The sequence below is a fragment of the Alligator sinensis genome, unplaced genomic scaffold (genome assembly GCF_000455745.1).
Source record: "Alligator sinensis unplaced genomic scaffold, ASM45574v1 scaffold779_1, whole genome shotgun sequence".
Classification (NCBI taxonomy): Eukaryota; Metazoa; Chordata; order Crocodylia; family Alligatoridae; genus Alligator; species Alligator sinensis.
The window spans coordinates 204,792-221,396 of record NW_005843170.1 but is presented as its reverse complement, the minus strand read 5'-3'; the positions used below and the strand labels follow the sequence as shown (position 1 = coordinate 221,396).

The 16,605-nt window shown below is 47.8% G+C and overlaps 2 protein-coding genes across 3 annotated transcripts in view; one reads left to right on the top strand and one right to left on the bottom strand.

Annotated features, from left to right (window-relative positions):
- TRIM41 (tripartite motif containing 41) overlaps positions 1 to 9,817 on the top strand; it is a 21,727-nt gene extending 11,910 nt beyond the window's left edge. The window contains exons 4-6 of one of the 2 annotated variants that reach the window (XM_025194201.1): positions 741 to 763; positions 2,716 to 2,843; positions 9,683 to 9,817. In XM_025194201.1, coding sequence (XP_025049986.1) covers positions 741 to 763; positions 2,716 to 2,843; positions 9,683 to 9,735 — 204 coding nt within the window. In that variant the 3' untranslated portion in view covers positions 9,736 to 9,817. Of the gene's footprint in view, positions 1 to 740; positions 764 to 2,715; positions 2,844 to 3,205; positions 5,095 to 9,682 lie in introns of those variants that run through there. The other variant, XM_014526843.1, reaches the window with a different exon arrangement.
- Positions 9,728 to 16,605, bottom strand: LOC102373120 (receptor of activated protein C kinase 1). Its single transcript, XM_014526839.1, has 8 exons — positions 16,525 to 16,605; positions 15,936 to 16,183; positions 14,791 to 14,938; positions 13,621 to 13,716; positions 13,058 to 13,168; positions 11,148 to 11,288; positions 10,599 to 10,709; positions 9,728 to 9,855 (listed from the first exon to the last, which is right to left on the bottom strand). The coding sequence occupies exons 1-8, from the start codon at positions 16,603 to 16,605 to the stop codon at positions 9,790 to 9,792; spliced, it is 1,002 nt and encodes a 333-aa protein (XP_014382325.1). The 3' UTR covers positions 9,728 to 9,789.

Sequence of the window (16,605 nt, the reverse complement as noted above, 5' to 3'; positions counted from 1 at the left end):
GACTCAGACCTGCAGCCCTACCCTCCCAACCCCAGCAACTGTTTTGACCTAGCATGGAGTTTGACCTGTGCTTAAACACTCAGTCTGTCTGTCACCATTCTGTAGCTACTGCAGAACTGTTGGGTGCTACTCCATTGGTTTTCGGATTTGTGTTCTGACAGCCTACACGCCTGACCTGAGGTCAGAGGAGGAGATTCCCCTTTATGCCAGATGTTGCCCAAATAAATAGCAAAAGCTGGGACCTGTGAGGGAGACTCTTAAGAGGGGAGAGAAGGATTGTCTCGTTTTACAGGAGTGGAGGGAGAGTAAGGGACTTGACTACAGTCGCATAATATGTGGCTGAGCTGGGAATTCAAATCCAAAAGTCTTAAAACTCCATTCTAGATCCATAGACTTCTGGAAAGACCTCTGGGTCTTGGATATTGTTAAGATTACAGTAAGATCCTAGTGGGGATAAATCTCATAGCATGACTGAGAACTATTAAAAATCAGTGGGAGCTCTTTTTTTTGTTTTGTTTTGTTTTTTTGTCCTTGTTCCCCAGCTAATTCCCCTTAAGTCTCTCTCTCACTTCAAGCACCTGATTAGTCCTGATGGCTGCAGCAGAACCATTCTCCTGCAGGAAGGCAGCAGTCTGCCTGAGCATCTTGCCTGATTGTAGCTGCTAAGCAGATTTTGTGCCTTGGATTACAGCTTGTTTGTCTCAGTCCTATGTTAATCTCTTTCTTCTTCCCTTTCTTAGGATATCAAAGGCACCTTCATCAGGTGAGTTATATTTCACTCCTATGCTAGTTTTGTCAATGTTGTAAGAAGAATTGGTTTAAAAATTCTAATTTAGGTTGTAAAGAGTTAACAAACTGTTGGTTGGTTGGTTGGTTGGTTTGGTTTTTTTTGTTTCTTTTGAAAATAAAAGGGTTATTGGTGGGAACCCCTGTCCACGACTACAGACTTATGGACAGTGGCCTGGTCACCTTTTAGTGTTTTGTATCCCCTGACATGGTGGCAACCACAGTAGTAAACAGTATACTGCTGAGGTCTGAAGACAGACACGCACAGAAAAGGCCTAACAGCCTTGCCTTGCTGGGTGAGGTCAGGATCCACCAGCTGTATTTGCAAAACCAGTTGGGCGGGTCCCACCCTTCCTGCTCCTTGCAGCAGCCCATCCCACAGTACCTTGCCCTCCAGGCCTATCTTGAGTGTTGTGTCCTCCAAGGGCTCTCTCTCCTTGCTGTTGCACTAATGGAAGCGGTCTGGGGCTTTGCTGGCATGTGCTAAGGTGTGTGGTAATGTGGGTGCACAAACAGCTGTAGTGTTGGGCAACTAGAGGGCACTTTACCCATCTTTTTCCCTTTGCAAGCGCCCTTTATTCTACGTTAATGAATGCCACATATTTCTGGAACATTGTCATGATTAACAAGTTGCACACTTTCTATATTTGCTGTAAAGTAAACTTGCACCTCTGTGCCATCTGCTGTTCCCTGTTACTTTCCCAGCCACCTTTTTTGCCCATATTTCCTGGCATCTGTACTAAGTCTCCCCTCCCCCAATCTTTCCCATTTCAGGGGGTCTCTCCATCCCTCCTCTCATCCCTGCAGGCCATGCTGTTACTGTCTCTTTCCCATGCCAAGAGTTCTTTGTAGACTCCTGAGGTTTTGTCTGCAACAGTGGACTGCTAGCATAGCTGCAGCTGCAGTGTCCCCCTCCCCCAACTTCTTGGTGCAGACACAACTCTGCCAACAGAAGCCATTTTCTGCTAGTAGAGCTGCATCAAACAGGTTTGCCAGCGTTCTTCTTGCCCTTCACCAACACAGCTCTGGGGGCAAAACTTAGGAAAGTGGACACTGTCTGAGAGCAAAGCGCTTCAGGTGCCAGCCTATGAAATGCTGTTGGGAGGATGGGCAAAAATGAAATAAGGGTGTCATTTTTGTTGGAAGGTATCAGTGGGCACCTACCAGGTCATTTGATTTTTTGACCATTGAAGAGAGATACATGGAGGTGTAGACATGCATAAGCAGGTGACAGGGGTTCTGAGTGTCCTCCATTCTTTTGGCAGACAAGGTTCTTTTGGTTGAATCTGATATCTTTTATAGTTGGAAAACATTTTCTTAGCAAGCTTTCGGGTTTAAAAACCCTTCATCGGGCTGAAGAAGCATCTGCAGTTGATGTGTGCTCTTCCTGGATGGAATGAATAGTAAAGAAGCTAGAGGCTGGTATGCATGCAAGAAAGGGAGTCAGTGAAAATGTAAATTGAGGAATCAGTGGGTGAGAGACAAGGTGAGGGGCAGGGAGAAGGAGGATGAATGTAGCAGGTAAATAGTGGAGGGGTACCTGGGGAGTCAGATGTCAGGCAGGTTATAATGCATCATAAATATGTATTTAGTCCATGATTTTTTGTATCCAGGAGATAGATGAAGTGAAGTTCATAGGCTCATCTGTGAAAAGGAGAGTACACATGACCCCAAAGGAACCCCTTGCTCTTGAGGGAGAATCTCGACCATAACAAAGTTTCCTTCTAGGTAGAGAGGAAGATTGAGGATTGGGAAAGGAAATCACAATACAGCTGTGATCACTTACCTGTGATCACCTGGAGAGACAGAGGCAGAGCTGGAGAGAGACCTGAGGTCTCCCAAGTCCTGGTTGGGTGCCTTATTTGCTAGGCTGTGCTGCACGTCGCATGCAGCCATGACTTGATGCTGTATAAGCATTTCTCTTGCCAGGTGTGAGAGCGTCAAGTTTCAGGAGCCTGAGATGGTGCCAGTTGATGTGGGGAAGAAATACCGCAATTACTTCCTGCAGGATGTGGTCATGAGAAAGATGGAGAAGGTTTTCAGTAAAGTCCCTCAAGGTAAAATCCCAGCTGCTTCCTTCCTCCCTATTGCATATTGGGATTATCAGTGTCTAGAGAGATCAGGACCCTAATGTGCTGCTGGACATTGCCCAAACACCCAGTGAAAGACCAGCCCCTGCTCCAGCTGAGTTCTGGGCCTGACTGTGGTGGGTGCTGCACAGACACCCCCGGAGAGACTACCCAGGGCTCCAGGACATGACAGTCTAAACAGGTTAGTCAGAAAAAGAGCAATGGGGGGGAACAGAGGCTGGAGCAGTGAGGTGACCAGGCTAAGTCAATGGTGAAGCAGGGGTTGTTGAGCCATGCTGTCCCCCCCCCAACCTCACTTAGCCTGCATGTGTGTCACTCCCATCCTGCAGCTGATGTGACCCTTGACCCAGATACAGCCCACCCGCACCTCAGCTTGTCCCTGGACCGCCGAAGTGTCAAGCTAGGTGAGCGACGCCAAGACCTGCCAGACAACCCCAAGCGCTTTGACTCCGATTACTGCGTCCTCGGCTCACAGGGCTTCACCACGGGACGCCACTACTGGGAGGTGGAGGTAGGGGGCCGCCGGGGCTGGGCAGTGGGGGCAGCCCGGGAGACGGCCCGGCGCAAGGAGAAGGCCAGCGGCCCCCACCAGAAGCGGGAGATCTGGTGCGTAGGCACGAATGGCAAGAAGTACCAGGCACTGACGGCCACAGAGCAGACAGCCCTGTCCCCAGGGGAGAAGCCTCGGCGCTTCGGTGTCTACCTGGACTACGAGCGGGGCCAGCTGTGCTTCTACAATGCTGAGAGCATGGCCCACATCCACACTTTCAACGCCACCTTCCGCGAACGCATCTTTCCCTTCTTCCGCATCCTGGCCAAGGGCACCCGCATCAAGATCTGCACTTGATCCCTCGCCTGTCCCTCCCCTCCCACCTTAGGCCTTCTCCCATGCTGGGTCTCCCTCCCCTGCTCCCCCCTGGCTACTCCCTGGGAGATCTGGCACTGCACAGAGGCCTCGGGGTGGGCACCTCAGCCAGCCCGACATTCCAAAGCCTGCAGAGTCCGTGTGTTGCTGTCTCTGTTCAGAGCGCGCAGGGGTGAGGTGGGGTCTGTTCTGTGGGCGGCAGACAGAACATTTCGCCGGCAGCCTGCCGTCCACAGCACTGTGCATAACGTTTCTGAACACGCTGCTCTGGCCCCACTGCCTCTGCCCGTCATACACATGAGCCTCAAATTGCCTATGCCATCCTGCCCCTCATAATGGTGTTGCTGCAGAGCCATCGCTCCTTTGGGCATTGTGGGAGGTGGCTGAACAATAGCCTTTGCAGAGCTTGCCAGAAGATGGACTGTGCTCCTGCAGATACTTTGACCCCTTGGCCTAAAAGCATATGGAGAGCTCTGTTCTGCCCATCATTTCCATAGTGACTTGAATAAACTGGGGGCATCGATCATATAAATCACCATGAATTACAGTGGGATTTGTGGCCCTGCAGTTGCTCTGAAAAATTCCTGTCTCAGGGCCTGCTCCCTACCCCTGAACCTGCTTGGTTCCCTAGTGTTTGGGCTTGTATCCAAACCTACAGAAACTTTGCTTCCCACTGCCATTGCTGTGTCTGGCTCCCAGCGCCTGCTGCTTCTCCCAGCCATGCCTGTTGTACCTGCGTCTGTACTTTTTTTTATTTTTTCCAATTCTCCGGAACAGCCTCCTGTCCCACCACCACCACCCTAGACTTGATCACCAGCTCTACGCCAGAACCATCAGTCACATCCCTCCTTGGTCCACTTTGTTTTTACCTTCCATTGCAGAGCCTGGACATTTTAATCAATTCATCAATTTTTGAAGCAGCCAGGCTGAGATGGGGGAAGGGGGTGGGATGGCTTCTTTGTTACAAGTATAGATGCCATCAGAGAACCATTCACAAAGTGACTGGAGATGCCTGGAACGTTGTGGCATGCTTCTGTTGCTCGCCTTGTCCATCCAGGGCATCACTTTGAGGCCACGGTGGTGGGAATCCATCTCCTCTTTTCCTATGCAGCTTAGAGCTCTCTGAGGTGTAGGTATTTATTTTTTGTCCCTTTCTCAGCTGCCCTCTCCCTGCTGAGTTTCCAACAAGCCCCCTCCCTCCTAGAGAGACTCTAATTGCACCTGCTGTGTTCTTTTTTCCCCCCATTGGCATTACAGAGCTAGTTTGAAATATTTTTGCCTAAAACAAGAGTTAAATGGAGATTTAGTTTTTTGAAATGTTAAAATAATAATAAAGAAAAGGATTGTACAGTTCAGTCTCTGCCTGGTCATTCACTTTGACTGGAGGGTTAAAAAGCAAAAGTTGCTAGTTGCTCTGGGAACAACCAGCTTGTTTCAGTGTTCAGAACAGGATGGAGGAGGTGCTGGATTTGAACCAACCAAGTTCCCTCTTGGGCCATCTCACAGTAGCCAGCACCACATGCTTTAAGCAGTGGACTAGAAGTGTAGGAGCAGACATGTGTAAGCAAAACCTTTCCTCCTGAGTAAGTGTCATTCGATTCTGCAGTAACTAAAGTTAGGGATTTTAATATCCCCACTAAAATCTGCTATATCAACTAGCTCTTACTCTGGTTAATTAATCAATTAATTCTTCTCTACATAAACATCTAGGGCCAGATCCTGTTCTAGGACCCAAGTGAGTTTAGCATGATCCTATTCCACAACAAAGTCCTTCAGAAATAGTTAATGCACCACATTTTTTGTACGCTGCAAACCAAACCACTTGCCTTGTTTTTGGAAGGCAGAATGATACATTTCCATTGTCGTGGTCAATCACTGGCTTTTACATGGTGTTGTGAAATAAATGCCAGCTTCTCTCTCATCCGGCAAGCTAAGAGCGTCTCTGAAAAGCCACCTCGCTTGCTTGCTGGCTGAGAGAGAAGCTGGCTGCCATGTTATGATAGCGTCTCTATGCTTCTATTCCAGTAAGAAAATTAAGTTTCCCCAGTTTTGGAGGGTTGATTTCTAGGCAAAAGGCATGTATAGTCTAGGAGTAATAAGGTATCTACTTCAGACCACCGTGACTAACCTTTAGGCATACTTCTTGTGACGCCGTCATCCTGAGTCTGAGTCGCTAAAGGGGGCCTACCTTTGTGAATGTTGGGTCCCTGTTCTTTCTTTGAATCTAGCTAAATTCTTAGCTTCAAGAACATCTTGTGGTAACAAGTTCCATCATCCAATTAACTGTTGGGTGAAAAGGGGTTTGCTTTGGACTTTTTTTTTTTTTTTTAAACCTCTCATCTTTGAATGGACCCTTTGTTTTTGTATTGCAAGGCAGAGAAGAGATGAGAATTTTTTCTCTCATCTTGATTATTCTATATATATATATTTTTAGCATGGTCCTTCCACTTTTTTTTTTGAAGTGAGACCAGAAATCTTGTTCCCATGCTTCCATCACTTTTCTCTGAACCTGAATTCTGTGATAAAACGGATACCTATTTTTAAACTGCAGTGTACCATGTTTTCTTGCATGCAGCATGCCTCCAAATATAATAGGTGCCTTGCTTTTGAAAGGCCAAATTAAGAAAAAAAGTTTCTTTCCAGAATTATGGCTGTATAGAGCAGGCAAGGAATCTAATCTTCAGCTGACTGATGAATTACTAGCTGCTGCTAGAGACTGCTCTTCATGGGTAGATCAATGACTAAAAAGAGCTAAAGAAGCTGTGAAATAAACCAGGAACTGAGAGCAGACCAAAACATTGCATAAGGAAGGTTAGCTTGATCAGTGAAACATTAAGATCATTTAAAAAACAAAAAAAACAGAAAGAGAGACTATGCTTAACAAGGAGTGTATTATTAGCACCTGTAGAGTGAAGAACAATGTGCCATTAAAACAACTGACCCCCTCAGCGATACCACAGCTGCTGCACTGAGCAGGAAATCAAACCAGGGAGCTGCTTTCCTGGGCAAAAAATCAGCTTCCTTGCTTAATACACACCTCCCAATTTGAGAGGCCGGGTGGGGAGCTGATTATGTGGTGTGTGTTACATGTGAGAAAACAAATGACATTTGTTAAGGTAATTAACAATTGTCCTTTAGTAAAAAAAAGACCATTTGATAAATAATTTGTCATTTTGGTGGCAGCAGTGAAAAGGTTCATTTTTGGACTAATGACAGGAGAAAAGGGTCTGCTGTAACACTGCTCTCTGGGCCTCTCTAGGGACCAAATGTGCCTTGCACCAGGAACTACTCTCCCAACTCTTCCCTGCTTCTAACTCTGATCTCATCCTCCACTCAGAAAAGCATTTAAGAATGTACTTCAGCCTCCTAAACTCAGTAGGATTTAAGTCTAGGCTGATCTCTTCCATTTTGCTGAAGTGATGTTGTGAAGCAGGTTGCTGTTTTCAGAAGAGATACTCCTGGTGCCAGGGGGGCTTAGAAAATGTAAGATGTGGGTATAATTCTTGTTTCTGTCACTTGCTAGCAATTTGATCTCAGGCAAACCAGAGCTTGGGATTTTCAGGTGCTCAGCAAGAGCCAGTGGCGATATTGCTAACCTGATTTCTTGAAATCTCAGCTCCTGAATGCATGTGATCAAATGAGACTCATTTTATTGCTGGCTGCAGAGAAAAGCTTAAAACATGAGTGCTAAGCCCTTACAATACTGGAGAACAGGTGAAAAAAGAACCCACCTCGTATTCTTTTTAAAGTCTTGTGTTACCTGAACTTTGTGTATTCTCAGTACTGTAATGTTGCCTCGGTGGCCTAGTCAAAGTTTGTCACGCTATTTGCTGTATATAAAAACTACAATCCTTGCTCCAGGTGACTCGCAGCTCCCACAACTTTACTGGGAATGGTATGAAGCTAAGCCCCCTCACCCTTCATAACTTTGTGTCTAGGTTCTAGCTGCAAAGCAGCCATGATAATCCCTTGTTTATGGCATGTTTGGAAGAGCAGGGATTGTTCTCTCCATCTACGCAGCTTTGTGGTAACTAGCACAATGCAACCTTGAGTTCAGTTGTGGCTTCTCAGTACTAATGAAATATTAATACACCGGAGTGCAGGTATATCCACATTCCAAGCCTCCATCTGCTATTGACTGCAATATATCAAATTGTGTTCAGTGCATGTTGCCAAGACTGAGTAGCAGTTTTAAAGGCACTCCTGTAAGCATGCTGCACAGCTCATTAGCCAGAAAACCAACATACATTTACCTAACCCTTGCTGCAATAATGAATGTGCCCTGTTTTTGAGACCCAGAGCTCCATATCATTTACCCTGAAGAGACCTCTACACAACACTGCTGTGTAGTCTAACAAAAAAATTCTGTAAGGCCCATATAGTATTTTGTCCTAGTTTTAAAAATATGTAGACATTTCTGCACCACAGGTTATTAAATAGGATTTTTCTTTCTGTTTGAGGCAAACATAATCTCTTGATAGATAAGGGTCAGCCTGTGTTAGGGAAAATAACCAGAATAGCTATTGCCAAGCAAGGCTCTGAAACGCGCACCAAAGCCATAAAACTAAGGCACTTCCCTATGGGGATTCTGTGTTTGGTCTAGCTCAAAACTGTTGCTTCTGGAATTGGCCTACCCTTGTTCATGAAGAACTTCCTAAGTGGATCCTCCTATTAAAGAACAAAGGTATCTGACTGCTGTTTATCTTAAGCAACCTGGAGATCAACAAACTGTTTAGAGCAAGGGCATTTTTTGAGGTTTCCAATGCTATGTCTGGTAGATTGGGGATACCCATCACACTAGTCATTAAGGCAACTTTTGTCAAATGTTTTCTGGGATAGTTTAGATTAGGCTGGTCCTGCTTTCATGAAGAAGGAGTGGGGAAGGGGTGACACAACTAGCTGACTTCTTTTCTATACCACTTCAAGCCCTAAAAGTTACTCTCAGAACTGCATTTGGGATCCCAGCATAGCCATAGTGCTTCTAAGGCATGGCCTCTGTGTCCTTTCTGATCCATCTCCTAATGTGTAATCCCCAAGATGTCATTCCACGTTCCCCATGCCCTGATCCTTATGGTCAATCTCCTCTGAAACCCCCACATTTTAAACTCCCTCCAGTGTGTTTATCATGCTACTTAACAATTTCCAATTTACCAAACATCAGGTTATTAACAAACTTTATTTTCTTTTACTGATTAAAAAAAACCAAACACTAACTTGTTCTTCTGCTTCATCTTCTGTAAACTCCTGGAAGGCAAGGCAAGATATGAAGATCTCCCAGCCCTCTATAATTAATCATGATGCACAGATCTCACCAGTAACCTTATGCCATCAAGTAAAAGTTGTTCAGCAATGCAAACCTCCCCTTTGGTATTTCATGAAGAGTCCTTTTTGAGATAGCAGGATCAAATGGCAGTTTAGATGGATCCTCATAGTAACTGTGTCCTACTGCGCTCTAGTGTCCCACAGAGGAAATATCCTCTTGAAGGTTGTTCAGGTCACATGTTAAAAGGCCTTTAGATACAGAGTCTAATACAGGGTTGGGCAATTATTTCGGGCAGAGGGCTGCTTACTGAGTTTTGGCAAGACAAATAGGGAAAAAGGGCAGGCAGAGCTGAGAACATAACTCCATTTTTTAGGCCTGTGTTTGGTAGACTCCACTAGCTCACTGTGCCAACAAAGCCAGTAACACCACTGCAGATGCCTAATATAGACATGCTACCATATGCACCTCATGTTATTCTCCTCACAGCTGTGATGGAGATGAGGAACTGAGGCACAGAAACAAAAGTGAGTTTTGGCACCTACATGCATTTGAGCTAAGTTGAGGTCATGCAGTAAGTCTGAGGCAGAGCAGGAATCAAGCCCAGATCTCTCCCAAATCTCAGGCTAGTGTCTTAACCACTAACCTAACTCTCCTCTCTTTTTGCCTCCTTTGCTGCAGTTATTCAGGACCTGTACAGCAAAGATGACACCAACCAGCGAAAACTTGAATAAAGCACTTTTAATGGATTTCTTTACACAAAAGATGTCTGAGTCCTGAGGCCACACTTATCTGGTGCCAATGGTGACCTGCCACACACGGACCAGGTTATCTGTGTAGCCAGCAAACAGGGTCTGGGGGAGAAAGAGAAGTCAAATCAGTAATACAGAACCAAACATGGGCTTGGGAGTTGTTCCCAGTCCAATCATGCTTCCAGCTGCTGGATAGACACTGTCTAATGGAGGGGGTAGGGGTCCAAGCTTGGGAGACTGAGGGAAGGTTCAAAGGTGCCTCCCTTTACCAACGTCAGTTTCCAAAACAATCAACGGATCAGAAAATGGCAGCTGCATACAGTAGGAGGCTGGGAGAAGGGGTTCATGTCTCCTGTGTAAGAGTCAGGAGACTTCAGGTCACAAAAGCTGGGAGGGTTGAATTTCTTGCTGAACTCTGAAAAGGCCACCTCTCTTGCTAGGAGACAGAGAGGGTATACAGGAGGTACCAGGCCTCTTGCTGATCAAACGTCAGCACCACAGAGAAGGGAAGGTATAGCAAACTGCCTCCTTGACACACCTGAGGCGAGGTATGAAATGGGAAAAGGCTTCCAGGGTCTTCCCTGCAGCCCTTCCTATGGACAGAACTGAGCAGGACTTAACCAGGGCAGGTCCTCAACCCGCAAGAGGAACTGAACTTAGCCTGTTCTCCACACTGAGTCACCCACCTGCAAGACCCATGCACCTGTACTGTCCCCAGCTCTAGACAGGTATTATGGCCCTAACCCTTTAAGATCCTATAGGCCAGCAAGGTTCCCAATAACCCTGTCTTGAGGAGGGCAGGATGTAGAAGAACCTGGCGCATGCTTCCCCAAGCTTGGTTTTACCTGCCCATCTGCAGACCAGGCCAGGGAGGTGCACTGGGGAGGCTCTGCTTTGCTGCTGGTGCTGATCACCTCTTGTTTCAACTCATCCACAATGATCTTCCCCTCCAGATCCTGGATTGGCAGGAAAGAGACCAAAGGGCAAGTCAGATGGGACACCACAACCTAACTGCAGACTGCACCTCTGTGAACTGGGAGAGAGAGGGGGCCTCCTGGCACTCAACTCACGAGGAGCAGCCAAGATTTTCACTGATGGCTCAGAAACAGCCTCTGGGTTTCCGCATGGATGCAGTCAGATGGCATGAAGTGTTTCATCACAGCGAGGCCCTGAAAGCTCAGATGCCAGGGAACAATCCTGCCCCATGGCCCAAAAGGGAGCAGGGACCAGCAGACAGGGCTAATCCACATGAGGAGGTTATGTCCCGCATGGAAACCTAACCTTTCGTTCAGAATGTGACTCCCAGCAGTGAGTCCATATAGGAAACCCAGATCCTGTGTCCCATGTACAGGTGACTGCCTCAGGGTATGACCTCTATGGAGACCCCCACTCACCCAGATCTTGATGCTGGGGCCAGTGGCGGCACAGAGCCAGTAGCGGTTGGGGCTGAAGCACAGGGCGTTGATGATGTCTCCACCATCCAGCGTGTACAAGTGCTTGCCCTCATTCAGGTCCCACAGCATGGCCTGGCCATCCTGGAGGTGGAAAAGAGATTCATGTCAGAGCCGGAGGAGGATCCCTGATTCCACAGCCTTCGAAATGCAGACATGGCCCTACATTCACCCAGGCCTTCAAGCAGGCAGCTGTATGGGCTGGGCAAGATGCACGTTGAGGGCAAAAATGAAACCTGTTCCATTGGCTACTGCAGGACCTCACTTCAAGGTGTTAATTTATGGTTCCATTAATGTACATCACATGCCCAGTGCTTTCTAAACACCAAAAGACAGTTCCAGCATGCAAGACCCCAGAAGTGAGAAGGAAACAGGCAAGTCAGATACAAACACAAGAAGCCATTCTCCCCACCACTCCCATTTCTGGACAGTGCCTGGAGCAACAGGGTCATGACTGGGGCCCAAAGAGTGATGAGGATGATTCCTCCCAGGTAGAGATAACAGGTATTTCTGTGGGTGGGGGCAGAGGCCTTGCAGACTGCATCAGGGAATGGTCCCACAGGCTGAGTGAGAATCAGGTGAATGATCAAGTGAAGGGAGCAGTGGTGGATGGGCCAAGGGGAATGAGGAGAGAGGATAACCCAACAGGAAGTCTGCATGGCTTTGAAGGGGAGTGACCATGGACCTGAACCAGACATTATCAAGTGCAGAATCCACAAGCGGTACAGACAGGGATATAAGGAAAGTCACCTGTGTGTTTGGGAGGGCAAAAGGAGGATATTGCAACAAATGAGAAGAGGATGAGGGTGTGTGGGAGGAAAAGGATGCTCTAATGGTGTGAAACTTGAGCCAACAGTGTCCAATTTGCTATCTTGCCACCAACTCTTATGTTGCCTTTGGTGTTATTCAACCTCAGCAACAGGGATAACCTTTAGGTCTAGGCTTATAATAAAGACTAACTCTCCAGCTCCCCAGCTGATTGTGCAGCACCAATCACCTTCCCTTGGCTTTCTCTATTTACACCCTGGGCTTTCTAAAGCATGATCACCTCTTTTCATTGCCTCTGTGCAACCCTATATTTATAGAAAAGTCCCCATTGATCACTGCTCCAATACAAACAGTAATGATCTCTCCTTCAAGAAAGCCTGAGAGATTTCTTGGACTGAATAGGACAGAATACTTGAGCATGCAGAAGCCCAGAGCTACAGCCAAGTCACAGCTGGAATACTGGCTGTGGAGCCAGGGAGAAACCAAAGCCATGCAGCATGCCTGGCTATGGCATCATGGAGAATAACAGGCCTTGAGCAGTTAAGATCCTTTGCCTGCAGAGATCAGCAATCCAGCACCATGGAGCCCAAGCCCAAGCATTCCGGCACATGTAAGGAGCACCTCACAAGTAGACAGTGACCCAGGCAGTGGTCTCCACACTCCCAAATGCCTCCCATCAGAGCAGGATTTGAAGGAGTAGCTGAGCGGAAGAGCTCAGAAACAGCCTCTGGGTTTCCTCATGGAAGTGTAGTCAGAAGGCTAATAAAATGCTTCGTCACAGCTCATCCCATTGCCAACAGGCTGGGAAAACACATGCTAAGTACACAGGACATCCTGCTCCTGGTACAACTGCTCAGGTCCCTTTAATGGTGTGACACTACTAACCCCATGCAGCCTGGTAACACAGAACCTTCTCCAACAGAATCTCTAGCACAAAACGCAGCCGCTCCTTCACCAGTTCTCCATCAGCCTGCCCAGCGCTCCCTCGCTCATCTCAGCTGAGTTCCAGCAGGACCCAAGAGGACCACAATCCCACCTCACAGCTCCACACCAAGCCCTACAGATGGATAGTCCGGCACACATACCTTGCCACCAGAAGCGCAGAGGGAGCCATCAGGAGAGACCGTCACTGTGTTCAGGTAGCCCGTGTGGCCAATGTGATTAGTCTTCAGTTTGCAGTTGGCCAAGTTCCAAACCTGAGGAGAAGGACGGTCAACAAGGAGAGAATTAAACACCACCCTCACCAGCTCTAGCCAGCCAGTCTCTCCCCCCACCCTATCATCTATATATAGGCTCTTGTACACCCCTCAGCACTGCAGCGAGAGCCCCACCCCTTCTGAGAAGGATGCATCCATACGGCAGGACATCAGTGCTTCCAGGATACACGAGGGTGATGGAGACAAGGCACAAACTCCAAGGACCCTTCTAGCGCCAACCAAGAAGAAAACAGCAGGACTAGAAGGGGAAACTGAAATTAACTTTCCCCACAAATGGGTGCCTTCTTGGATCCCCACATATCCCAGACTGCCTCTCGGAAAAGGCCCATTATGTTTGAGCATGGGTAGGAGAGAGAGAAGCAAGAGTGATGAGAAGCGGACCCAGGGAGGGCTGGCTCCCAGGAGTGCCAGCGCTCAGGAGCACCACTCACCTTCACCAGCTTGTCCCAGCCACAGGAGACGATGATGGGATTGCTGCTGTTGGGGGAGAAACGTACACAGGACACCCACTCTGAGTGGCTCTCATCCTGGGAGGAGAAGCAGAGGGAAGAGGAGGTGACTTGCGGGGGAGAGGTTGAAGAAGGATGCTCAAGTCAGAGTAAGGAGATGTGGCAAAGTGCATTTCCTTCACTCAGAATCTTGTTCTAAAGTACCTGCTCAGTAATCTCCTCCCATACTAAACTGGAACATGGGCTCCACAATCCCCATGCTCCAGTACCCAAAAGCTTGGACTTGTGTATCTTCCAACTTAATCTATTTGCACACTGCTGCCAGGTATCTACATTTGTCTTTTGCAATAGCAATAATCTATAGAAGAGTCTAGCACATTATGAAGCAGACTGAAAACATTTCATGCTCAGTTTTCAAGCAAGGTTAAAAAAGCAAGGTAAAGGCATCTTAGGTATCACAAGCCATGTAAATATAATTGAAAAAGAAAGCAAATAACAAGCATCTCAAATTTAAGCATCTAGAAAATGTCCACATAGTTCAATTTGGGGTTTGCTCTGGACAATGTTTAATAAATCCCTAGAAACCCTGATATTCCCCACATAATTCCCCTCTGCTCCAGGCCCTGCTTGCCTCTGTCCCATCATAATTGCAGGACGTGTCCTCAGACCCCAGTGGAGTCAGCAGACGTGTGTCAGATATAATCATTGGGACTGGGAAAGGACAGCACTGGGAGACCTAGCTAAAAGCAGAGTTGAACTACAAAAAATTGCTCCCAACAGGGGCACATATGAGGCCAACTGAAGAGACATTTTCAAGTAACGCCTCCCCCCCCTAACCACAGAATGCTTGGGATCTGAGGTCACATGTGGCTCATTTCAGTGGGACTACGGAGCTTCATCCACTGGACAGTGCCAAGAGCACAACTTCTCCACCCAGTCTGTATGAATCCCCACCTCACAAAGAGGCCCTAGATCACACAGAGCTAGCTGACATGCCCAGCCAGAGCTCAGAGTCCCATTTCATTCCTCAAGGGACAGTCAAGTGGGTTTCTACAACCAGCATATCTGAGGAAACAGTTAGGAGCAGAAGACTCATAATTTATTTTCCTGACTGGGAGGACATAACCACCAGGCACCCTCTGCAAGCCTCACCTGAACTGTGTACTTGCAGACACCCAGGGTGTTCCAGAGCTTGATGGTCTTGTCCCTGGAACCCGAGACAATCTGTCGGTTGTCAGATGAGAAGGCCACGCTCAGGACATCCTTGGTATGGCCCACAAATCGCCGGGTTGTGGTACCTCTGCAGGGGGCGAAAGGAAAAACATTCAGGTCACTCTTGGTGTCACTATGGACACCTCCTCCTACATCCACCTGCCAAATCCCTACTAAACTTCACAAAGAGCAACAGAAAAGGCATGGTGGTAAAAGGACTGGGGTGGGGGGAGGTTGGGCTCATGGAGTTGAAGGTCACCAAGAAGCATGAGCCAGGTTCTGAGTTGGGTGGGGTGAGGGGAGCGGGGGGAAACCCTAACAAGCAAACTAAATGCAATGTTAGAGCAGAAGCATAATCCAGGAACCCGCAGAGGAGACAGCCCAGGTAGATAAAAGAGGATGGGAGGTGTATCATGCAAAAAAAATAGGTGGAACAAGGAAAATAAAGGACATGACCAGCAGGAAACACCATAAAGCTCCCCATCTCCCTTCCTGTCCCATCATAATTGCAGGACATGTCATCAGACTCCAGAGAGTCAGCAGACTTGTGTCAGGTTTAATCATTGGGACTAGAAGGGAAGAGGAATGAACAAAACTATCTGGATTACCAGCCTTCTGCAGTCTTAAAAGCTGAGCTAGCCACTTCCTAGAAGTAGCTGTTTCAGGCTGGTGACCCATACTCCGAAATCAAACATTTCTGAAGTCTTAAGATTAAAAAGTGCACAGGACAAAGCATGCTTGACCTGGAATTGAAAATGTGGGGCACACAGGGATAAGGATCTCCCCTCTTTAAACTGCCAACCCTTGCTATATCCCTGGTTGCTTTTTGTAACGGGTCCGTGGACTTCAAAATGGGCAGCCAGTACTACTCCACAGTGCATCAGTGTAGTGGGATGGGAAGGGGGGCTGTGATCTGCAGAGCAAACAGGCCAAGGAAGTTAGAAGCGGGGAAAATCTCAGCATCACCCCCAGGGATATCCTATTCCCTGTCTGTTCTACTGTGTTCTTTCGCCATGTTCTCTGCCCCGCAGACTCTGTTTCTGCCAAGGAAGCCACCCTGTCCTGTTCTTCTTCCTGTCACTCACGTGGTAAGGTCCCAGAGGCGCAAGGTGCCATCCCAGGAGCCAGAGAGGGCAAACTGCCCATCAGAGGAGATGACCACATCGCTGACAAAGTGCGAGTGGCCACGCAGGGCGCGCTGTGGGATCCCATAGTTGGTCTCATCCCTGGTCAGCTTCCACATGATGATGGTCTTGTCTGTGCAGGAGAAGCAAAAAGGAATTAGCTGCGTCTCCCTACCACAGCAAAAGAGCACAGGGCCTGGAGACTGCCCCTAGATTGGACTGGGCAGCAACCACTGAACCCCTTCATACCATTCCTGAGAACAGCCCCTGGAATCAATCATGGCATTTACCCAGTCCCAACCTCTATGGCACAGTTGATCACCAGTCTCATCAAACGTGGGCAAATTAGATTATACCAACATGCGTCCTGTTCCCAATATCCTTTCCATTGCACCAACCTGTCCCCTCCTCTGAGACAAGGCTGCATAAAAAGGCAAAACCCCTTATCCCCAATCCTCACCTAACCACTAAGTCTCCAAATTCCCTCTCTTTTATTTTATAGCTATGGGCTTCTCCTGAACAATGTGCCCTGACACGGAGCCCCACTCACCCTCCTTCCCAGAATCCCATCATAATTGCAGGACTTGTCATCAGACCCCAGAGGGTCAGCAGACGAATCAGGTCTAATCAT